Genomic DNA, 25,523 nt, shown 5'->3' with positions numbered 1-25,523 from the left:
CATCTACCACAATCGGTCTTTTATAACGTTATTTATAAGTATAGCAAATATATGGTATGGGGTTATTTTGGCAGGCTTGTGCGCTTTCAATAGGTCCTACGTGAAATACCTTATTCCTGTTCCAGCAGTACTTCTGAAAGTCCCTGGGCCTCCACTCTGGTGCCAGCCCATATTGCTGAAAAAAATTATTTATTTTCAAAGCACTGCAGGGTTTTATGCTTAATTTCAAAGCACTGCAGGATTTTATGCTGCACAGCCCCCATTATAATCTGGGGGCATTGTGCAGTTTATAAAGCGCTGTATGGAAATTCTACCCTTAAATGAGAGTGGGAGACAATGAATCCCATATTTGGAATTAAAGAAACTAAAAGAAAAGCAACCATTTTATTCCTCTTTGACAAGCAGCTAGTGGAAATGAAGAGGGATGTATTTGCTAGTATATTTGAGCTACTTTGTGCTGAGCAATTGATATAAAGCAATTGCAAACTAAGTGCTTAACCAGGCAGCAGAGAGTTTATGGCCTGTTCGCATTTTGAAAGCAATGTAAAGGAGCTAAATTAGATTTTAGGCTTGATTTTCACTGTCTTTAACTTTATCTAGTGACTCATACCTCTGTGTGTTGAGCGTGCAACCGCTATCACATAGTTCTGCTATTATTCCACACCTGTCATTTTGCACAGGGTTTACTGTCTTTGCAGATACAAGCCAACTGATAACCTGGCTCTGTTTTTTATTGTTGTTGGTGGGGTTTTTTTTTTTTTTTGGCCCAGTCCGTAGTTCAACATGGATTTTAAGAGGCAGATTTAAGTAAGCATAGATACAGCACTAGATACATGGAAAAGACAGACCAGGACTTAATGTTCTGAGCATCAATCTGATGTTCTCAACCTCCGACAGCACAGAGATGAAAAAAGGCCTAAGATCAGTCTGGAAGGTGGGTGTGCAATGTGTTTACTTAATGGGTGCGTAATCTGTTTACTTATTTACTGGGTTCAATTTTCTGTGTTTAAAAATCTTCAGTTCTTCTAAGTGATAAAAATAACAACTTCATAAAGGTAGATCTGATTTCTAAAAGACAATGCTAGTCATAAATTGACCAAAAATGCGTGGCCTACTTTAAAAGACAATGAAGTAGCTCAAAACATGAGTACAGCACAAGAGATAGTGAAGTTCAACTTTCTAAAGCAAAAAAAAAGCTACACAGTGTGATTCCTATAAGAGCAGAAGGCCATGCAGGAACAGAGCAATTGCATGAAAGGATGGATGGTCTCATGAATGGGCTTCAGAACAGGCTTTTAAATCACTCTACTATCTTGCAGCCTCACATGAGGTAGTTTCTCAGTGCCATGGGGTTGGCACAGTGTCAATGATGCATTAGATTGCAATCTGTTTTAGGATACAACTCTCCTGTTAGTGCTAACAAATTTTGAGTGGAAGTCTCTTTAATAATAATTCCACACTATATAAAATATTACATACAGCATCATTGCATAGTATAATTCTGTAATAAATATACAGTATTATAAATTTTGCTTCTCACTGACTTCTAAAACATAGTTCAATAAAAGAAAGAAAACCAAAACATTTCTTATTGAAAAGCTCAGCAATGGACAACTGCTTGCATACAATGTATGTCCCATTGACACGTGATGAGAGTCCTACTGAGCCATCAGAGCTCATAAATATATTTTCCTTTATTTATCATTTATCTATGAGGCAGAGCTACTTCATTCAAGTGTTATAATGGAGCTTGAAACGTTCAGCCTATCCTCCCTGAGACAGGGAATTTAGCAATTTTAAGGGAACAACAGAAGAAAGGATGGCCGTTACTGCAAAAGGGTCTCTGTTGACAAACCTGATGGTCAAGGCAAAGGGAGAACTGCAACAGGGAGAACGAATGGACTGGAAGTGAAGAGGTATTGTGAACAGGAAGATCTCTAGGACAGAAAATGAAAACAGAAAGAGAAAGAGAAAGAGAAAGAGAAAGAGAAAGAGAAAGAGCAAGAGCAAGAGAGAAAGACAGACAAAGATAAAGACAAAGGACAGAACAGAGTGGGAAAATAGAGCTGAGAAGAGGCCTTGCTTCTTCTAACTTGTAATTCCTAAAGGAAGCTGTTCCTGTCAGATTAGAGGTTGGAGCATTAGATGAATCCTTCAATGGTCCAGGAACATGGCGAATTTCTTCTGTAAGAAATGGTGTTGAAACAAAATCTGCCTGATTGGCTAAAACCAGATAAAGATTTGAATATTGCAGTTTAATGGTGCCTTTACCTGATCAGAAAGTAATATCTCCATCATGTAAGTTCTCTTCATTATTTGAAAATGGAGAAGTCCCGTGTAGATATCCCTGAACTCCTAAACATTTGCTTTGATCATCACAGATGTGAGAGAAATAAGGAAACAACGTTGGTGGAGGTATATAAAAGAAACAGTGAGGAAAGACAGAACAAAAGAAGGCGGCAAATCATAGAAGCAAGGCAAGGAATGAGTGAAGAAAGAAGAAAAAGGGAAGAAAAAAGGAGGGGAATTGAAGAAAGAAGACTATGGACTGACCATTTTACTTTTTTCATTTTAACTTTTAAATAGATTACTTTTTTTCCGTATGAAGATCTGAAGGGGAAAATTCCATCCATTATGAACATATCTTCCAAGAAGGTGAGAGGAAAGGAAAAAGTAGCCTTGGAAACTAAGACTTTTCTGTCTTTATGCCACACAACCCATAGCAGTAATGGGCTGTATAACACAGTTCTTGGCTTCTATGAGAGACTAGGCTGGAAGGTTCTCCCTCTCTGCTCCTTCGTGACAGCCAGTGACAGACAGAATATACATGGAGCTCAAGAAGGACCTTACTCTTGCCCAAAAATTGACCTGTATTTTTCACTGTAATTGCAAAGTGAAATAATTGTACTGTGAACCTCTTCTCCCCAAAACTAGCAGTACCACAGCTCTATTTTCACAAGGAGGACCACCCAATCACAGAATAGTTGGGTTTGGAAGGCACCTCTGGAGATCATTTGGTCCAACCCCCTGTTCAAGCAAGGTCAGCTAGATCAGGTTGCCAGTTAGGTTTTGAGAATCTCCAAGAGTGGAGACTCCACAGCTCTCTGAACAACCTGTTCCAGCATTTGACCACCTCACAGTGAAGAAGTGCTTCCTTATATTCAGATGGAGTTTCCAGTGTTTCAGGTTGTGCCCATTGCCTCTTGTCCTGCCACTGGGCATCACTGAAAAGGGCCTGACCCTGTCTTCTTTACACCCTAACGTTACAGTTCTATAAACGTTGATAAGATTGCCTCTGAGACTTCTCTCCTCCAGGCTAGACAGTCCTAGTCTAAGGATTTTCCCTTGGACCAAGAGAGGATTTGAGAGAAGAATGGGTAACTGTCTCGTTTACCAAACACATTGGTCAGCTGTGCTGCCATCACACTCATTTTGGCCTGGAAGACACTGGATCATTTAGGACAGAATAATTACATTGCTAGTAACTTATTATTTTAGTTTTTAGTAATTTTTTCTTTCTAACTAGAAATCATTAGCATATATAAACTTTCTTTTCCCAGAGTGCTTTGAGCTCTGTTCCGATTTGAATTTTGCTATTTTGAAAGGTAACCATAAATACTAAGCCATAAACCATAAATATTACGCAAAATTCAACACTGCACGTAATGTTCAAAGATATACAGATGTCTACCATACAGCTTTGGATTGAAAGCAAATGCTACTGTATTGTTTTCAGTGTGCATGAATTCAAATTGTTCCTAAGTAACACAATTATCATTGACTGAGTCTAGGCATTTTATTATATACGAATTATGACTTATTAAATAATGCATTAGTAGCATTTTAAAGGACATAAAATCCTTTCAGTTATTTTAAATTATTAACCGCATGGCTAACGACATGATTAACCCCTGCTTTATGTCTAACTGAATCTCATACCAAAAATTTAACATATAGGGGATGCACATAGCTCCCATTTTAAACAATATGTACTAGGAGACTATCATCTACTGAAAAAAATAGTATCTCAGTGGGAGGACATGGATTTTCAGCTGGCACAGAGCTATCTGCATGGAATGCAGAACACAGTCCCTAAAATCAGCAAATATTTTGTGGTCCATGCATTCTGACCTTGCTTCTTTTAACTTGTAAATCCTAAAGGAAGTCGTTCCTGTCAGATTCGAGGCTGGAGCACTGAGTGAACCCTTCAACGTCCAGGAGTTTGGGGACTTCCTTCTGTAAGAATCATCTTGGAATAAAGCCTGTCTGACTTGCTAGAGCCAGATAAAGATTTAAATATTGTAGTTGGATACTGCCTCTCTTTCTTACAAAGGTCCAGTGCCCTGCCATCATCAGAAAATTGTTTTTCAGTGAAATACAAAGATGAAGAAAATCTACATGATCAGAAAGTAATGTCTGCACAACGTACTTTCTCTTCACTGTTTGAAACTGGTGAGGCACTGTGTGGATATCCCTGAATTCCCAAATGTTTGCTTTAATTGCAATACTGTTATCTGAACCCATCTGTATGTGGAGTATAAGCTGTGACCTTTGTTTTCTGGTATGAGTTTCACTGGTATACCAGCTTCTGAATCCCACATATTTAACTGCTGTAGTACACTCAACATGTGGACTGCTCAGTGGTTGACACTTCCAGACCATTCAGAAGGTTCCACTAAAGCAAAAAATGAATTAATTCTTTAGTTCCATTTATTTAAGACTGTAATTAATAAGAGAAAAGTTTGTGCCTTTCACAGTACAACTGCCTCTAGGACAGCTTTTCCCTGAAAGGCTATACTACTCTCATTTTTATTGCTGGGTGCAAACAGAGCATCGTTTTTTGCTTCATTATACCTAACAGAGTTTCAGGTCCAGCTTTCTTCGTATTAACTGCTGTTTCTGTGTACCTATCAATCCTTTTAAGGTTAAAGTGCTCAGAACCGGGCACAGAATACTCTCACTACAGCTGAAGGTGTCCTCACCTCTTTCTCTCTCCTTCCATGCTTCTACAGGAGAGCTGACAATGCTCGAGCGTGCTAACCTTGAGAACACAAGGCAAGGCTAATATATTTACTCAGGCCTTTCCCTATGGGGAGTGAGTATGAAATAAGCTAAGGATCTGACTGGAGGGAGAAATAGAAAAAAATGTTTATATCTGTCAACATATTAAATTGAAAATTTGTTTATGTTGGAAATACTCCCAGAGCTTTAATGATAGTTTTATTTTTATCAGCAACAGTAATAATTAATAATTAACGCTGCATTCTCTCAGAGGCATCTTGGCAACTAAAATTAGCAAGTGTAAAATATTCAGTTTTAGATTATATATTTAGCATGGATGTCTCCTACAAAATCTTCCAGACTATATCCATGTCCACTCTGCCCTGGATAGTATGATAGAGCCAAACTACCTCTGGAAAGCTCAGCTGTGTTCTCTCTTTTCCTCTGCTGGGAACTCCCTTCGTGGTTGCTCTGTGATCTGCACGCATCAGATCTCTGTGCCTGCACAGCCTACCATGGAAATCAATGCCATCCTTTGTACACAGAGCTGCCTCCCTGCACTGACTGAACTGGCAGATTTAGATCATTGTGGAGCAGCAATTCCTTTCCAGATGTCAGAAGGCACACAGTTCCTTGTCTGTGCTTAGAAACTGGGTAATATCGTATTATAAATCTGTTCTTAGAAGCGACTGAAAACAAAAACTTCTAGCAGATCATGATAAGAGCGTGAGACTGTCACAGTGGAGTGTTGTAAGTGAACCTAACAAGAAGTTTAGAGAAGTAAACTAGGGACTGCACTAGAAGTGCAGAATGCACTTGTTTTGTGCATTCATAATCATTCATGTTTCATTCCCTTTTTTCAACACTACTTAGGGAAATTCCTTCCATAAATTTAAGCTTTCATAACACACTAGCAGGTTTCTGCTCACCAGTTGCTAAGAGAGACAAGTGAATCCACGCAACCCAAACCAGTCGTTCAAGCTGAGACATGACGGCAATTTTAATAACAGAGAACAGAAGGACTATGAGCTGAGATTAGCAAAGCCTATATGAATTATCATCTTTTAACAATAATACTGTGTAACACTGAGAGACTGCCCAGGTCCAGTTGTGCTGGATACAGCTCACGGATAGCCTAAATGGAAATCCTTCAAAGTACATCTTTGGCAGAGAAACTTCAAAGTGTTTCTCTGACTCTGTTTTGTTTACCGTATCTATTCACTGAATTATTAAAAATTCAATGAACTGAGACCTCCTGGTGCTCAAACACACAGTCAAGTCATCCTGACATAACAAGTGTGAGTGTGAGCTGAACTATATCAACAACTTGTGTGCACACGCCCAGCCCATAGCAACTAGAAGACAATAAAATTTGGCTTAGTTCTGATTCATTTCAGGCTTTACATTTCTGACTGGCAAAAAGTATACACAGAAAATAGTGCTACAACTTGATAACTTGTTAAGTTGCAGTATTTTGAACATATATCTTAACCCGAAATGTCCTTTAAAATATTTTGGGCATCTATCAAAATAATGCACCTGAGAACTAACTTTTGTGTCCATTCACTATACGCTGTCTCACCTAGTAAAGCCGACAATGAACAAGTAATCAGAAGGTGTCCCCTGATCAGCCAAATAATATGCAATTGGCAATATAACTGTAAAAATTCAGGGACACGTGGTTCACATACCATTAGTACCACTTTGAAAAAATAGGCTTGCTATCGCTGAAAATTTCCCATGGAAATAAAAAGCTTAATATATTTTGCACATTGAAGATATTCTGAAGTTTTGAAAGCATCCCACCTTTAATTGAAATACAATTTCCTGTAATTAAAAAGACATGTTTTATTGTTGAGTGACTTTGTTTAATTAAGATAGACATGTTGTTTAGGTATTTATGGAATGTGAATCATTCTTCTCATTAAGGTTTAAAAATCTAGCTAGAATGTATTTTGACTGTTGTAAAATACTACTGTTGAGTTTTCTTTCCAAAAGGAAGAAACCTTTTGAAATGAGTAGGAACAGAACCTTGGTAAGATTTAAAGCTCTTACATATATATTTCTAGAGAGATTGTATGGGCCGCATGAGACAAATGGAGTCTAGCAGCTATTCTTGTTCATCATTAATGTTGTGTTGCTACTGAGGTCTAACTATAAGTCACAGCAAAACCATTTTTCTCCCATTACAGTATGACTGCAAAGCTTTGTAAGATCACTCGGTTCAGTGACACGTTATTACTATTCTGTATTTACTTTAAAAGATAAGCAGTGCCAAAATGAGGGTTTTATAGCAATAATTAAATTGCTAACACTCAAGCCTGAATTCTGATTGCCTTGACGTAAGAGGATATGCAGTAAAAGACAGAAACTTGAAAGCCCTCTTAAATATAAGAAGTGTAAAATCTCAATGCAAATAACAACAGATTTAAAATTAATCCCATCTTTTTAAAACCCAAGTTTCAATAGCTGTAGGTGGTGACACATTGGAGGTTTTTTTGTTCTGTATGGTTCAGCTAAGCTTGTTAAGGACAGCTTTCTCATTCTAAGCCTTCACCTAACTGTATGTGGTATTTAAATAATAATAAAACCATGTAGATGTCCTAGCTTTAGGAAATTATTTACTAAATACAGGACAGGTTGAAGATGTGACTTTTTATGAAATAAAATTCATAGAGCACAGATTATATGCCATGCTACTAATTAGAGACAGATATGTAATCACTTACTAATAGAATAACATTTTGTGCCAACCTTATTCATACACCCTTCCAACTGCTGGACTCCTTGAGCCAGATATATTTCAGTTTTCTTTAGAAGATAGAGAAATTAACACGTTTTCCATCCTGTTTTTAAACCCAGAAGTCTAGTGCAAACTGAACTTTCTTGACATTTCAGAAATTCTATCCGTTTTAACAGCTTGAGGCCTTTTTATTACAAACATTTAAGTTTCCCCGCAGGGTTCTGGAAATCTCACAATTACATTCATTAAAAATGTCCACCATTATAGCCAAATGCAATGCTTCTTAAATTTACCTTTACAGTTTCCTTTCAGCAATTATTCTGAGCATAATTTTCTATTAAATTCCACAAAATACCTACTTATTTGTCCACAGCGTCAGTTCTATATAAATTTTGACAAAACCATTAAAAGAGAAAAATACTAGAAGATAGTCACTGTCAAACTTTTCAGCATCAGGTTTCATGTCTGTGGTGTGATACATTCGGATGCAATGCAACATGCATGTATGTCCATGAAAACAAACATAAAAAGGTCTTGTTCCAGCAACTGTCTAAAACTAGAGGCCCTATATGCATTTTACAATAGCACCAACAGGATCTCTGGGTACATAAATTGGCCCTCTGTTCATGTCTAGAAGCTCCTTAATTTAACAGTCAGCACCTCCCTCATGACCAAGTCCCGCTGTCATCCTGTGCACCTAACAACATTGCCTATTCTCTTGATGTAATAAATATGCTCAGACTACACCTAGTGAATACTAACTTCAGTGAGTTCAGTGCACCGTGACCACGTTTTCGTACTTAGAAAGAGAACGCAGGAAAGGACAGTATTTGTGCCACTATCCTTGGCTTTCCACCTGATTGTGAGCATCTGCCTAGACTGTGGAGAACACAGATTCACATCCTTCCTGTCTCACTTCCCGTGAAATTTCACCACCATCGCCCTGCAGAAGCGCTGGAAAGTGGGAATGGAAAGGAAACCCTACGCTTTTCCTCTTGAAACCTGGCCACCTGCAGTCAGATATACAAGATTCACACGGAATGAAAGAAAGAGAGAAACGTGAGACCCAGCTCTTGTTCCAGCCATTATTACTTTTTCCTCTGTTCTCAAATATAAAATGAATAAACATTTCTGGATACAGGCCCTGGAACCCAGACCTTGATCCTAGCACCTGAGAAAACATAACATTTTATGGGAAGTTAATTTCAGCTGTAACTTCAAAATCAATCACAAATTAAAAACTCTAGTAAGATACAAAGTAGCCTAACTCGCATTTGCCAAGGGCACAGCCTGTTATACTTTCGTTAGTTTTGGCTGCTCAGAGCATCCTGGACTAGTTTGATCAAGTCTAGGACAGCATGATTCACTTTTTTTTTTTTTCATTTGCTGCAGAAGCAAGAGGGACTCAGGCATAAGAAGTGAAATCATTCACTAGCAAGCTCTGTTTCCAGGACTAAGTGTACCTCAGTGATAAGTAGCAAACATAAATCCCATAATTCATGTTCATGCTGGCTCTTAAACTGTGACTGAGCCTGATTCTGCCAACTTTTATGCAATAATAACTCTAAAACTTTAAAGGAAAAATGAATATATAACTAAAGAATACTTTCACACACCAGAATGACAGGATTGAGCCTCACAGCTTTTACAGAGTGAAGCACACAGTGTTAAAGAAAGGATAATCATTTTCTAGTTTCTAATCAGACCCATCCAAGAATCAAATGAATTCTATAGTCATTTCCCTTACAATACTCTCATTAACTTGACAGCAAGTTTAGGGGCCTAAAAACTCTTAATAAGAGTTTTAGGAGAATACAAGAAGCAAAATGTAAAACCATACAGATGAACTTCAGTGTATGTCAAGATTAAACCATACCATATACTGCTGAATACATGCACTCACAACAGGGACTTGTAGGAAAATATAAATGAAATCCAGTACAGTAAGCAGATAAGCTTTTACACCAAATGTATGCTATTTTTCTTCAAATGATAGCTTTTTAAAAAGACTTTTTGTTTTGTAACAAGTTTTGCTTTGTTACATAGGAAGAATAATGATACAATACATGCTGTATTAGGTGATGAGATTTCTATTGCATTTATCTCGGAATTGTACTTTTAATGTTTTATATTACCAGATATCTTTATCAAAAATATTTTACTGTGTTTCTGTACATATGTTTCAGTTTATGTTGCAAAGGGATTCCATGCCTGCATTCTAAGAAACAGTAATCCACATAGGAAAATCCATGTAGGAAATTCAACCTTCACTTTTGAATAAAAATAACCAAATATCTGAATTCTGATGGTGCTGTTATTATTTAAATGATTCAGCTCTGTGAAGGCTATTCCTATGGTATCTTAATTTAAAAATCCTATTCACCATTGACACTTAGAAGTGTTTATGGTTTCCTCTCTCTTAAAACTAAGATTATATAAATAAAAGTCATGAAGTTAACTGTTTGTAGGCTGATCTACTTCCCATTGACTGCTTTTCTATTTCAACTGGAATTCAACAAATAAACTGAAGAGAAGTGGAAAGAAGGTGTGAATCTCAAAATAGCTCCTTGAGTCATCAACAGATTGTCTGAAATAATTCAAACAGGTGTTTGTGAGGAAAAGAGCTATTTTCCTCAGGGCTGTGGGGGTGAGTTTCAAAGGGGAAAAAACAATTCTAAACAGATCTTGGAGAATAAGGAGAAAAAAAACCTCAATTTTGGGAACAGCAGAGGGTCACCTCAGTAGAGTCTTTCTCAGTTATCTTCTTTGCTCTAAAACAGAACAGCAGAGGCACACATGCCAGCACCAGGCCATGCACCATAACTTGGGAAGAGGGAGTACACTGTGGCTGTGCAATATCGTTCCGCATGTACATGTGTGTGTGTGTTTGTGTGGGTGGGTGGGAGAAGATCCTCACCTGCTGAGAAGCATTGGAACTGGCACTGGTGTGACTCACGGGTCAGACACAACGCCCGTCTTCCATGGGTAAACCTTAGTAAAACTCTGGATTCCCAAAACAGTACTGCTTTTGCTTTTAAAAATAAAGCTCATTAAAATAAGCTTACACAATATTCTTGTATCCAGACTAGAAGGTCACAGCTGGGTGGGTGGACAACCAAATGGGTAAAAACTGGTTGGATTGTTGACTCAGAGTGTAGTGGTTAATGTGTTGCACTTTTCCTGGAGGCAGATAACAAACAGAGTACTACAAGGGTCTCTCCAGGGATCTTGCTCATAAAGTTTGCAGATAACACCAAACTGAGGGGCACTAAACAATATGCTTGAGGTGTGGCTGTTGTCCAGAGGGGCCTGGACAGGCTAAGGGGTGGCCAACAAGAACCTTACGAAATTCAGCAAGGACAAATGCCGAGTCTGGCACTTGGGAAGGAACCCCTCCATGTGATACAGGCTGGGGACTGACCAGCTGGGGAGCAGCTCTGTTGAAAAGGACTGGTGGTCCTCGTGAGCAGTGAGCTGAGCATGAGGCAGCAGTGTGCTCTGGCAGCACACTGATACTTCCTGGGCTGTACCAGCAGAAACGTGATCGGTAGACCAAGAGAAGGGATTATCCTCCTCTATTCAGCACTTGTTAGACCATAGACTACTGTATCTAATATAATTGGCTCGCTCAATGCCAGGAAGATGTTGATAAACTTCAGTGAGTTTAACAAAGGCCACCAAGATGTTTGGTGGCTGGAGCACATGCCCTATGAAGAGAGCCTGAGGGAGCTGGGCTTACTCAGCCTGGAGAAGAGACAGCTTCAGGGGGACCTAACAGCAGCCTGCCAGTGCCTACAGGAAGGTCATTGAGAAAACTGAATGAGGCTCTTCACAGTGGTGTATGGTGGAAGCATGAAGCACAATGGGTAAAAACTGAAACAAGAAAGGTCCAGACCAAATACATGGAAAAATTTTTTCACCATGAGGACAGTCAAGCATCTGAACAAGTTCTCCTAGATGGCTGTGCAGTTTCCACCCTTGAAGGTTTTCAAGATCTGAATGGTGGTTAAAGAACTGAGCAATCACAGCTGACCCTGCTTTGAGCAGGAGGCTGGAAGACGATCTTCCAACCTGAACAATTCTGTGATTCTAAAATAGATCACAGAGCTCTTAGAAGTTTTCTGAGGATAGAAGTAGAGACGACACGCTTCTAGTTTCTACCCAGTTTCTTCCCTCTGACCCTCTTAAAATCAAAAAGTCTGATTTGATTAGAAATAGCAAACTGAATGATAACGTTGATGTATTTCGAGAAACAGACTGTTAGGCACTTTTAAGAAGAATGTTACCCTCTTCTCTGAGGCAAGTAACAGTAGCATGAATGACAATGTTTACTGATCTTGGGTAGGAAAGATCTGCTCCCAGAGGTTCTCTTGAGAATCTAAGAGTAGGTAGTTGATTCAACTGATGTTAACAGGTTTTGTCAGAATTTGGCAAGGTGAAGTAGTGTTGCTTAAACAGGCCTACTCCTTTAATAGTTACTCAGTTAGGCAGGCTCTTCTCCATTTAACTGTTTCCGAGCTCCCAAATACGCAGCAGTCAGAGGTGTGCGGCACAGTGAACTCTATCTGCTGTCAGAGGTGTGCGGCACAGTGAACTCTATCTGCTAACCTACTTATTGGTAGGTTTCTGTGATAGCTGATGCCTATCAGTGACTTTTTGAATCAGCCATCCAAAAAGTTGTTGCACACAAGGAAAGAGTTGAACAGCAGTGGAGAATGTGTTAATTTGGCAGCTGGGTACAGGCAAAAGCAGGAGGACATATTCGATCAGGCTTCAGGCATTTAAGTGGGTGGTATTCCCCTGAAGTTCTCAGGGCAAGATCTGAATTATGGAATGCTACTGCTTGGGACACTAAATTCCCTACTTTCTTATTGATTTTCTAACACAACCTTAATGCTGTGTTAGCATCATTTCTCTGTTCATTGCACCTGCTCTTAAGGTCTCCCCTGCTGTCTCCTAGGAGATGTATTGCCACAATGCCTGCATCTGTACGGCAGTGGCAGATATGGGGCAAGAGACGAGATGGTTAGAAGCAGCATTAATACCACCTGAACGTTTTCAGGGTTCTCAGGGCAGCCCTTCACCCATCTTTTCTCAGAACCTGAGGCAGCCCTAATTACACAGTCAGCTGCTTCACAGTGCTATGGGAATGTGAAACTGTGGCTTTTCAACTCTTTTCCACTCTTATTTGCTTCTTTCAGCCTAAAACCTTTATCAAAAAGAAAAAATACAACAGGCTTACTTTTGTCTAGTCAACTTATTTAATGAAAATTCTAATCTTATTATATTCAAAATTCTATGTTTTTTTTGCTCGTTTACAATAATTTTATCAAAACCAGCAATTACTTACGTTATGTGCTTTAAATAATCAAAGGGAGCAGATTCAAAATTCCTGCTCTACTCATAACTTTTCAGGAATGGTTTAAGAGATTACTTTCAAAATGTAATACTAAGCATAATAGACTGGATGTTGAAATTTCAACAGGGATGACACAGAATATCAAGGTCGTTGTTATATCTTACCATATGCTCTAACATCTTCCCTTGTCTTTCCTTGGTAGGCACACATAAATCTCACTAGGGCTAAAAAAATGTACAAGGGCTCATGAAATTTCTAAAAATATGCCTGTTTTTCACAAGCAACCCAAACTCCAGCAACTAACTCCTAAATACAGGCAGCAATAGATAATATAGAAAATAATTAACTTTTTCCCATCTGTATAATACATTCTATTGTTTATTTTAAATTGATTTCAGCTTTGCTTTCTTCACATGGAAAATAGGTAAACAAGAATTGTTTACATCATACTGCTAATGTGTTTTTATTTATAGTATAACTGTGAACAAAACAAGATATTTTCTGAATGTATGTGAAAGGAAAGAGAATTTATGAAAAAACTCCACATAATGTTAATCAGTAACTTATTGGCAATAGAGAGTCTATTCATTAAATCGGAACAGAGGCATGATCAAGATTTATAGTTTGAGTGTCAGAAGTCCACATATAGAAGAAATACAACCATTTTTCTTGATGGCAAGAAGAACATTAGGAAATAGATAATATAGAAAGAGTTACATCACTAAGAGGCCTACAAATCACTGATAGATATTTCCCCAAATAAAACCGACAGTCCCTTCAAAGTAAAAATAGCTTGTGTAGATGCTAGGGACACCTTGTAGTATTTGAGAAATAACAGTTATTTAAGCAGTTAGGTTACACATGAAAAGTGATATCCTTCCTTTTTTCAGGAGACTTAATTTCAACATTACAACTTAATTTGGCTGTACAAGGACTATCTCTAATGTAAGAATAGCATTACAGGTCTCCTCAAATTTAAATAAAATTACATGGCTAACATCTAACACAGAACAAGTTATACTTAAGTAAAGAAACCAAGAAGCAGAAAGAAATACTAAAGTACATTAATATGCTTCTCATACCTAGTACAACACTGATTATATTTAAACAAGATGCATATTTAATCTCCTAATATTCTGGTACAATCAGCTTTCAATGACCGGTATTTCAAAATAGGATCTAACAGAACAGAAATCTTTCATATACTTTGATGCTTTAAGAAGACATTAATAAAGTTCTGCCTTTGGACAAGTTTTGGAAAGCATGCTGAAAACAGCAGAACATTTCTCAGCTCTATCCTTCAGTAAAATGCATAACATGTTTGGCTACTTAAGCCAAAGAGAATGCAGCATTCAGACTCACTTAGTCTTCACTAGTTCTTCATACACAAAAGAAGCTTTTGTAAAAACATCAAGGACACACTCAGCCTTAAAAGAGTAAGGCTAGATCTAACATGCTAAGTAGCTATGATGTACTTAAAACAGAACACAAAAACCCACACTTATCCAGACCAAGCGAGTCAATACTTTTTCCTTTGTCATAGATATCAGTGAGTGCACAAAAACGAACTACAGAAATTTCCTGGAGATGGAATAGCTTTGAAATGAATAAAAGTGGTTGGTGTTCAATGCAGACAGAGGAAAACACAAACTGCAAACAGAGTGACAATGTGCTTTCTGTTATAAGCACATCTTCATTATACTTAATTTACACACAGCTCAAGTTTAAACTGGAATTCAGCTTTGACCAGATTACAAGTACTCCATTCTCAAATGGAATATACACATATATAGACCTGGGAAAATTTAAACTAAAAAGCAGTGTCAAACCAAAACATGAGAAAAGGAACATTCTTCAACTTTGCAAATATCATCAGCAGTATCATATGGACACCAGCCAGGTGCCCAAGTACTATCAGAACAGTATGGGCACAAGAATGAGAATAGAACAGAATAAATAAACACTCAAATTTGGCATATCATATCTCCCTAATTTTCTCTGACATTTTAAAAAAACAGAACTGGCCTTTTTGCCATAAAACAACTCCTCAGTCTTCATTCAGAAAATAATTTCTGCTGACTTGAATAAAGCATTGTTCTTGATAAAATATTCATCCAGATTTGTCCCAAAACTTTCAAACAGACTCAAAAAACACAAACTGTTTTGTTTTCTAGTAAATAATACAAACTCAGAAAAAAATTTAAAATGTTTTTTTCTTAACCATAATTACAAGTACAGATCTTCCTTCTAAGACTCCCATTTCCAGATATAATTTTCCAACTCAGCAAAATGAAAAAAAAAAATCCTACAGATGTCACTATTGTCATCTATATCTACAGACTCAAAGTCAAGCACTAACTTCTTCTGGTCATATATGAACTTTGAATTCAGAACTTCAGTTCAAACACAACTGATGTCAAAATGCATCCCTACTCAGAAACATATGTAAGATCATAGCTAGGTATCACTGATTTAATTTGACCAAGCATTTGCTTAGTCAAATTGCTTTAGCTGGCCATTTTTTTGAGAGTGCGCTCACAGGTTACTCTCTTGGAGCCAGAAAATATTCATGCGTTAGTGGACATAGCAATAAAAAGACTTTTGCTTTGTAACAACCAATATCTTCCTTGTTACAAAAAATGTATTCTGCCTTTGATCCATTAGAGGCACTCCCTGGCTAGCAGCTCCCTGGTGGTACACGTATCAAAAGCAAGACGTGGACTCAAAAAGAAGACAAGTGTAGTAAAAAGTGGTATTTTAGAGCCCTTTTTTCTGGCCATATTCAAAATGTAAACTTTGTGATGTGCTTTTGTTAACTACTTCCTCTGAACTTACTTAAGAACTTAGGTTCTCCGAAAGAACTCAGTATAATATCTCTGCATTTTCAGGAGTTCAGAAAGCAGAAATGAGGGAGCTCAGGCAGATTAGGATTCATAAAGATAGACTGGACTGAGAGAGTATCTTAGCTCAGAGTTCCCAGAATCAAGCACTGGAGTAAGACTGCCAACATCGCCAGGGAGCATGTTATCAAATACAGGCTTTCTGATGCCCTGAAACCCTGATTCTACAGTTGAGGTTTTTCCTTAGTCTGCTCTCCTTCATACTCTTTTGAGCTGTGGAATCTGAACAGGCTTCTGCAGTGGCAGTACACACAGTAATTTTCAGCAGCTGAAGGATATTTCTCCTTGAAATGTATAATAAAATAGTGCATATGACTATGCATGTTCGTGCCAAAATTCCAGGGAGGCTTAACCCCTCTTCTGACTTCCTCACTTACTGGCACTCTGAAATTGCCTGTATATTTCTGACTTTTTTCCCCTGAATTTTCAGTTGCATAAGTCTTGATAAAGTCTGTGAGAGTCATATGTGTTCCTTGTGCAAATCTGTATTGTATACATTTGCCCCTTTATACACTTCAAAAATTTTAAATAATATCAAGAAATATCTTATTTTTAATAATTTTTTAAAATTACGTGTTGGCAATGATGATGTGTGTTTTGGATATGTTTTTCAAATTAGAAAATATGTGACTCCCATTGAATTCATGAGACTTCTGGTAGCTAAATTTCTAAGCACTCATTTGAAAAGAATAAATAATTTATTATAGAAATACTAGTAATCTTATAGCAGAATGATGCACTTATTATGTTCAATACTGAAAAAATTAACATGAGCAGTACATTCCCACTGTTTAACACAATGGATAAGGAATTACTTCAGTGATATTTGCTCACTCCAAAACTTAACAGCATTCTATCATATGCAGCCCTATTTACCAATTATGTTCTATTTTCTATTCTAAGCTATTATGTAGCTATAGTTAATTTTAAACAACTACTTATTGCCACTTCTAAAAGTTGCCTGGCATGGGCAACTGGAAAGGGATAAACGACAACTGTTTTCAGAACGAGTCTCTGAACAGATTACTGAGAAATCAGCAATATATCACTAAGTAAAGTACGCACGGTTATTACTTTCATGTACCCAGCTTAGTCAGAGATTTAGCAGTTCTACAGCTGTACGGAATTCAGCCAGCCTTATTATGATGTCTGTATGTGTACCTTTTCAAGAGTAGCACTCTAACTTCTAAGTAATTTCTACTTGCCTTTCGAGTACCAGTGTGTTAATAAAAAGACAAAAACACTGTAGCACAATCCTATTACAACTATTATAATGAACCAGAATTTCTGCTTTTGATGTTTCAAGTCTTTGAACTTTTTTGCTTTGAAATTTAGTTATAAAACATACAAGTCTACCACAGAGAGCACTGCTTATCCAAGGGGAACAATAGCGAAAGGGATTTTTGGAGAGGGAAAAATGATTAGGAAGGATGTTAAATATTTTCCTTTGCCTGTTAATATTTTACCAAAAGTGCAAAGCCCTACGAGTATAGGACTAAATGTACATAATTATTTTCAAATAGACACAAATAAAACAAAGATATCAGTATTTAAATGCAATTTGATATAATCCATCATACCTTATTATGCGTCTGAGTTTGTCCAACCAGAATAAGGATATTTGATGAGATAATAGACAGGCAGAAATTGATTAGAATTATTGACCTCTCAGATCTGATGTACCTGATCAAATAAACAAATAAAAGGTGAAATTTTTCTGAAAGGAAAGCATGTAGTAAATCTTTCAAAGCTTTAATGCAATTCTTAGAAATATTGGAGATATTCTAAAAGGTAAGCACTCTCATGTGCTCAAAGAGAGTATCAGTGAGCAATCACATTACAAACACAGAAACTATGATATTTTGATAGACATTCTGCAACTCTTTCTTAGTATTTTGGTATATTTTATCAAAGATTCTATCAATGCTTCTTTTTAAAACTGGCAAGATTCTTCTGACATCACACTGATAATAACAGGATTGCATGCGTTCATATCAGTAACTTTTAACGCTCTCTGCTCATCTGTGTGAACGCCCACAGATAGCAATGACCAGCTACAATAACTAACTTCAGCAGAACTATGATTTTCATGAACAGAAGATCTGTTCCACAATGCACAGTTAAGATGCAGGCTGGTTTATGATACCACAGCAGTGCATTCTTAAACACATTATTGGGATAACTATAACATTAACCTTGAAGATAGACCACATTTGAAAAATAATTTGTATGAAAAGGCAATAATCTCTTGAGGTGGTATCTTCATTTTCCTAGACATAGCTAATGTCTGTATAGAAAGTTATTAAATTATAGCAGTGAGAATCACACGTTCTCTTTTGCCAGCTTACCAGATTCATTTTACAAGTATGCTTAGGATTAAAAAGCAAAAACACTCTTATCCTATAAGATGCAAATATTCTTATTTTGCTACATACAGCCTTTTATATGCTACAGCACAGAGAAAGAACAATGTTTCAAGTACCTTACTGACCTGAACTTCAGAGCTGCTGATCATTTATGTTGGCCACTAAAGTAAATGAAAGTTAAAGATGCCCAGTTCTTCTGAAAACCATGCCATATATTTATGTATCCTACAGTCTATACTAAGTATTTCTCAGTGGAGCTTAGTTAATATTGCTTTCTCCTCCTTAGCTGTACACTCATGGCTGACGCTTTGAGGAAGACATAACAAAGGGTGCAGCACCCATGAGAGATGCTGAGCTTTGGCCACAAAATAAATTGTAGTCCTTTCTGCTCACCTATGAAATTAAGTAATACACATTAAATTTTTCACATATGAAGACAGAGTAACCCTGATACTACAGTCTACATTCTTCCTAAAAATACATCTATATCACTAAGGCCTAGTCTGTGTGTTTGCAAGCAGCACACTGTGTCTACACGGTCAGTGTGCTGTTACTTTCCTACTCATTACTATTGATGCACTTGAGCCAGATCCTGACACTGAGCATCCATGATCTGTAAAGGATCTTAGTGGGTAAGAGCTGGGTGCATAGAGTGCTCCAGAAGACCAGGAGCTCATTGCATTGACTTAGCCTAGGAAGACTTTAGCTTTTCTGCCAGTTCACTAGTGTTAGCCCTTCTTTACTCTTGGTTGGTAGAGAAGGAAAGGGAAAGGGAAAGGAAAAGGGAAAGGGAAAGGAAAAGGGGGAGGGGAGGTTGTTTATTTGATTGATATTTAATCTATTTTTCAGCTTTGTATTTTCAGTTGGGGAGGCAGTTCCACAAACCACAAAAGAAGGCTCTCACAAGCCCTTCTTCCTCATATCACTTCTATATCATATTACTTCTTATGAACAGACCCTGCCATTCAAATTGAATGTGTGCGTTCCAGTACATAAAATAGGCATACAGGGTCAAAATGACCAGATTCCCCTCTACCCCCCCCCCCCCCCCCCCATTTATAAAAATAAGCAGTGGATCACATATATAAGTCCAATTGCCTATTTTCTCCCTGTGCAAGATGATGGTTTACAATGTGCTCTCAAGAAACATGTCCAATGCAAATTTTAAATGAGTTAAATGATAGGCCACTCCGTGGTCAGTTTACTTTTAAAAGATCTTGCTGACAGAACATTGAGATTCATCTGAAATATCTTTTCTTTAGCTGGATGTAGAACCCATATTAGGTTCTTTACAATACCCCACGTATCCTTTTCTCAGATTGCAAGTTACCAAAATGGAGAAGACCACTTCTACTGAGCATGACAGTCTTTCCGTTCAAGTTCTAAATATATTAGAAAGTATAAAAATAACACTATAATTCTTCAGACGATGGGAAATATATTCTGAAATACTCTAATTCTCAGCTTCTTTGACAGACAAGAACTGGTAATTCTTATATTCTTTTCATTGTAACTTATGTAACTACATATTCTTTATTTATTAAATATATATCTGAACCTGTGAGTCTCTGTGGCTACATAAGAAAGAGCGGAAAGAGAGAATGGCGTAAAATTATCAGGCTGTTTATGTTAGTAATATATTCTAATAGTAAAATTTTACTTGTTAATTTTACATTACTCTAAAAATTGTTATTTTCTCCCACTGCACGTTTCTTCATCCTTGCTTAAATTCTCTTTTACTTTTATTATGGAAAAAGACAAAAGAGTCCACTGCTGGAATGTACCACTATACTATCTGAGACTACTTCACTTTGTTGTCTTCATTGAAATTTATAGTAGAAGTGGATAAACTCAAGCACAGTTGATTGAACCTCTCTAAATCAGAAACTTGTGGGACTTTGATTGACACAACATTTTAATCAAATAAATATTTCAATTTATAATGTAAATGGAGCAAAAGCAGTCCAAGAATAGTGCAGAAGCATCACACCAGATATAAGTACTGGATAACAATAACTTGCAGGAGAATCCTGTAAAACATATTTTTTTAACGTATACCTCACTGAAAGAGCAGTATCATTCAGACTGAGGAGTGGAAAGAGAAGAGTGGGCTATATTGTCACCAGTAGGCCAAGAGAGAAAACTAATCAATCACATCAACAGATTTAACAATCGAAACATGCACTATATTTTGAATTTCTTTTCCTAATAAGAAATGCTGCATCTAATAGCCTCTTAAACTTTTAATTCAACTAAATATAATTATGTATTCACATTCCACTTTATAAATCCATTACATACCTCCATAGCGCTGCATAGACAACGGCTAGGGTGATCAAGGCCAAGCATGAAAGACCACTGCCTACTATTAGGGTTACTGAGGGTGTACCAGATGATTCCATGATCTGTAGGTTACAACAAATAACCATGAAGGAAAACCAACCTCTACCAACTACATCACCACATCAAAATAAAAAAAAATAAAATAATGAAAGTGAAATGATTAAAACAGCCACTCTATCACAGATAGTTTCACTAATATTACCTATAAAGCAGACATCAACTTAATTCCAAAACTGATCCATACACATCTCTGAGATCTGTTTAATTATTGATACAATCCCCAGAGGCCTTTGAGTTCTAAAGTGTCTAATAATACCTGCATAATATTTTGAAAGATAAAGAAAGTAGTAATATTACAATGTAACAGGAGACTATGACATTAGAACAAGCAAAGTACTCCCCAGTTAATATTAAAAGATATATTTCTCTTGAGAAATAGCAATATTTCATATTAAAGATCACCAATCAATTTGTCCCAGAATTTGATTCATGCTTCTTGCAGAATTACCAAACTTTCTGACTTTTAGTAACTTTGACTTCAATTCACTGTTCTCACACACTTAATTTTCTTGGGCCTCTGATCATCTAGAAGGAATGGCAAGATATCTATGGCAACAATAGCATAAGCCTTCCCTAAAGAACCTGGAAATCTAGAATTATTGTATCTGTATTCAGTGTATTAATCAAAAATGAAAATAAATTATTGACCTTGAAAACAAGCTAGCTTTCCATGTCATAAAAGAAACTACTATTCTCAGATATCAGCTACAATTTTCCCTTTGTGTGGATACATATACATGTTCTGAAACAGACATGGTATTTGCTAACACATATGAAAAGATTTAGACCTAAAAGTTTGAAAGGATATTCTTCCCGTTTAAAGCCTCAGGGATGTATTGCAAATTTCATTTTATCAAGATAGCTTTTGTTATCCAAGGAGATAAGACTAATGTACTTTTTGGCCAGATTTTTTAAGCAGAAAGTAACATTTTATTTCAATCACTTTCTTCCAAACTAATCTGCTTTGCTGCTGAAAAAGTCTGATGCTACACTTCCCAAATCAGGAAGAAGAAATTATGTCTTAACAGGATAACTTCACAAATATTTGTTTTTTAACTCTTTTACGTTCAATAATAATGAGACTATCTGCTTATATACTTGATGCTCCCTCTTTCTTGTGAAAACTTGATTATTTTTCTTACATCATGTCAACAGACTACATAGAAAATCTGTGCTGAAAATATCCAATGCAGATCTGCAATCTGTTTAACTACAGTATCTAGGGTTTTCATACCAGAAGCAACAATAAAGCCCTATACATTGCCCTGAAAAGGCTTGCAGCCTTTAAAAAGCTTGTTAAGTTGATAGCTATTCAATACAAAAGTTTTCAACACATTTGCATTACAATTAGAAGGCTTTCTCTGAAAAATTCAGAATTTCAGAACATGCAAAACTCACTAGAATTTAGTTATATCAGAGAATCTGGAATTCATTTCTCTGAGCCACTGTAGACACCAGGAGACTAACAATATTTGCCTACCTGGAATATTAAACAATTCCTCAATGAAACGTCTGAAATACAACTGAGAGGAAAGCTTGACCAGCCCCCCCACTCCACACACAGACACAGACACTACTGCCTTTTGCATTAAATCTGTTTTTTTGCACCCCCCCCCTTTGTTACTTACTATTTCTCTAGGTTGCTGAGCCAAAATGGCGAAGGTAGAGAGACGATCACATAAGCATTTCGTATGGGATGCATCGGTAAGCACAGTTTTACATCCCTGGGTGGACCAGGTTCCCAAAGAGTCGTTCCTGCAAAGAAGAGAGAAAGAGAGAGAAAAAAAAAATCGGGATAATTACGCCTGACGGCCAATTCCGTGAGGATGAAACGCAGTTTAATCGAGAGGAGAGTGCAGGGTAGTTTCCGGACAGCGGAGATGTACTTGTTGTGGGCTAGGACCGGCTCCGGCGGCGCCCCGCGGCGCAGCCGGGCGGGAGCGGGCACGGCGCGGCGCGGCGCGGCGCGGCGCGGCGCGGCGCGGAGCTGTCCGGCGCGGCGGTGCTGAAAGCGCGGCGCGGAGCTGTCCGGCGCGGCGGTGCTGAAAGCGCGGCGCGGAGCTGTCCGGCGCGGCGGTGCTGAAAGCGCGGCGCGGCGCGGCGCGGCGCGGAGCCCCGCCAGCCGCGGCAGCAGCCGCCTCCTGCGCTGCCAGCCACCTCCGAGCCTCACCAGAGCACTGCGAAAAACTCATTGGGGGAAGAGGGGGAGGCTTTTTTTTCTTTTTTTCATACCGGCTCTGTTTCTAGCCCTTTTATAAAAAAAATTTGGTGGTTGATAGTTGTAGAGTTTTTCTGTTTTTGGTGTTTTTTTTCCCCCTTCGTGTGTGTGTGGCTAGTTTAAAGGCAGATGGTTCTCAAACGTTTGTCTGGCTTATGCCAGTTGGACCAGGAGATGTCGGATCTTCTGTTCTGATGGCTATTTTTTCTGTGGTTTTTTTTTGGGGGGGTTGTTGTTTTTAGTGATCAGCCTTGGAAATTTCACCCTGGAAACGACAGCATCAGATCCCTCCAACTCTTGCCTTAGCTCCAGCGGAGGGGTGGATTTCAGTACAGCAGCACACAACATCACCAAAGAGACACACGAGTTCGCCCTCCAGACATCACTCAGTCAACTCGCCTTTCCCTAGCTCCCTCCCCCTTCTCGATTTCTTTTTCTTGGGGTGGCAGCACCACGGTAACCCCAAGCTAAAATGATTGCTTGCTGGCACTTTTCACCAACTGCCCCTAAACAAAACAAGATGATTAACACAGCCCCCGAATTCAATTAGACATTCAATATGCTAATGCAAGTTCTGAAACCCACCCCAGCAGAACAATAAAAATGGTATCAACCCACGTTTTCTTTGTGCCGGCAGGGAAAGGGAGAGACAAAAAATCATCTCTCCTTTTTATCTGAACTGCAGTGGGGGCAATTATTTCTATAGGAAAAAGAGGTACTTTCAACTAATCAAATCCATTATCTTTATATATGTTATGTTTAGAGAAAAAACAATGCCCTTCTTTTTTCTTTTTTTCCTTTCCTTTCATGTCTAGGGAGCTACTGCAGGGACTCTGCCACCAGCAGCAGCATGTGTGCTGTCAATTTATGTCAATTTCACCTCAGGTCACTAAATGACTTGAAAAAAGAAAAACAAAGGTGGAAGAAACAAGGTGGGGGAATAATAATTTTCAGTCACTGTGATCACCCTTCTTTCACCTCTTCTGCCTCGCTCACCCACATTTCTGAGTGATTTTATATGCCAGGGCCCTCATGCAAAGACAATTTGTTATCCCAAGCTGGCTCTCAGAGGGCAGCTCACCCCAGCCTAGCTCGACATTTTGCAGCACTAGCTTTTGAACACACAACAGATGTAACCCTTACATGCTATTGTCTTCAGAACAGTATCCTGTAATAAACAAAATACAGCAACTTAGGGAAACAAGTGAGAGAAATGACCAATTCTTCAAGCCACTAAAGCTATTAGCTTTCCTTCACAAATTGTCTTTCAGAAAGCCACACACTAAATGAACATCTACTTTGAAAAATATAGTTGCACATTCTGAATTCTGAAACATTATCTTCTGGCTAACCTAACCAATTTATTTTGTTAGATTTCCTAATCTGATCTGTTATCTTATTGTGACACATAGCCAAGGCCATATGAAATGCATTTATCTGAGCTGATTAAATGTTAAAGAATGACAGCCTAAGAGAAATTGACAGATTTTAAAAGAAAAGAATGATATTATTCATCCTGAGAGTAAGATCTAACATACTGAATTTAACCTATGCTGAAAACTACTGTACACACAATGCACCTAGTTAGCACCAAAGCTTTGAGAATGGTGTCCAATAAACAGACTTAGACAAGTTCTAATTATAAAGGGTAGACAACCACAAAGACCAGTTTTATTAAAACAAAACTGTCATAATTATAATAATATTTACTTTGGTACAAATTAAGGGTAGTCTACCAGGTTTAAAGGGGCTCATTCTATTCTTCAGCTTACTCTGTCAAATATAAAATTCAAGCCACTCATTAGTTGAATGGTTTATTGTAACTCCACAACAGCCAGTACTACAAATGCACTACGTCTTTTGTAACCAAAAAAACCCCCCAAAAATAAAAAAACAAAAAACCAACAACAGTGGAAATTCCAAAAGTACTCTGGAATCAAGAAAGTGCTCCCATTGAACTTAACAGTAACACATGCATTGACATCAGCAGACGGAGAGTTAGGCTAATATGGGCACATACAATTCATTGTTAATTTTTTCAGTGATACACTTCTATTTCTTGCCTAGCACCACTATATTTGAATATGTAACAGTAGAAAATTCAGTGATTAAATATGGCCCATCTCTCTTTTCTAACTAGTGCACTTGAAATAATCTCATTAATAAATACATTTGCAGACTGTTGGAATGACAGCTGACAGAAGCTGTGCGGAATGTTGCACTAAGTCCATGAAGGAGATGGAATAATGAGCAGCATCCAGAAGAAAAGTGCAACTGCAATTTGTTGAACAAAACTCATATCTGCAGAACTGCAAATTACTTATTTACTCAGAGATGTTGGCCATTTTGGTTTGCTTTTTAAAGTTTAGTCAGTATTTTAAAATTAGTTGATATAAAAGCAGTATTTGCTGTTAGACATAAATCAAGTAAGGAATGGAAATGTGTTGTTAAAATGGATGTACTATATTCAGCGTATCTCAGTGCTATGCTTTATATCAAGTCCTTCATCTATGATCTGTCCTGCTTATAATAC

At 37.7% G+C, this 25,523-nt stretch overlaps 1 protein-coding gene across 5 annotated transcripts in view; it reads right to left on the bottom strand.

Moving 5' to 3' along the window:
* ADGRB3 (adhesion G protein-coupled receptor B3) overlaps positions 1–25,523 on the bottom strand; it is a 461,840-nt gene that overhangs the window by 77,602 nt on the left and 358,715 nt on the right. For all 5 annotated transcript variants that reach the window (XM_009689155.2, XM_068937480.1, XM_068937481.1 and 2 more), the window contains 3 exons: positions 22,401–22,527; positions 20,671–20,774; positions 17,584–17,686 (listed from right to left, as the gene is read on the bottom strand). In XM_009689155.2, the coding sequence (XP_009687450.2) occupies positions 17,584–17,686; positions 20,671–20,774; positions 22,401–22,527 (334 nt within the window). The remainder of the gene's footprint in view (positions 1–17,583; positions 17,687–20,670; positions 20,775–22,400; positions 22,528–25,523) is intronic.

The sequence above is a fragment of the Struthio camelus genome, chromosome 3 (genome assembly GCF_040807025.1).
Source record: "Struthio camelus isolate bStrCam1 chromosome 3, bStrCam1.hap1, whole genome shotgun sequence".
In the NCBI taxonomy this organism is placed as follows: Eukaryota; Metazoa; Chordata; class Aves; order Struthioniformes; family Struthionidae; genus Struthio; species Struthio camelus.
The sequence above is the reverse complement of the archived record's forward strand: the minus strand, read 5'-3'. Positions and strand labels throughout refer to the sequence as shown.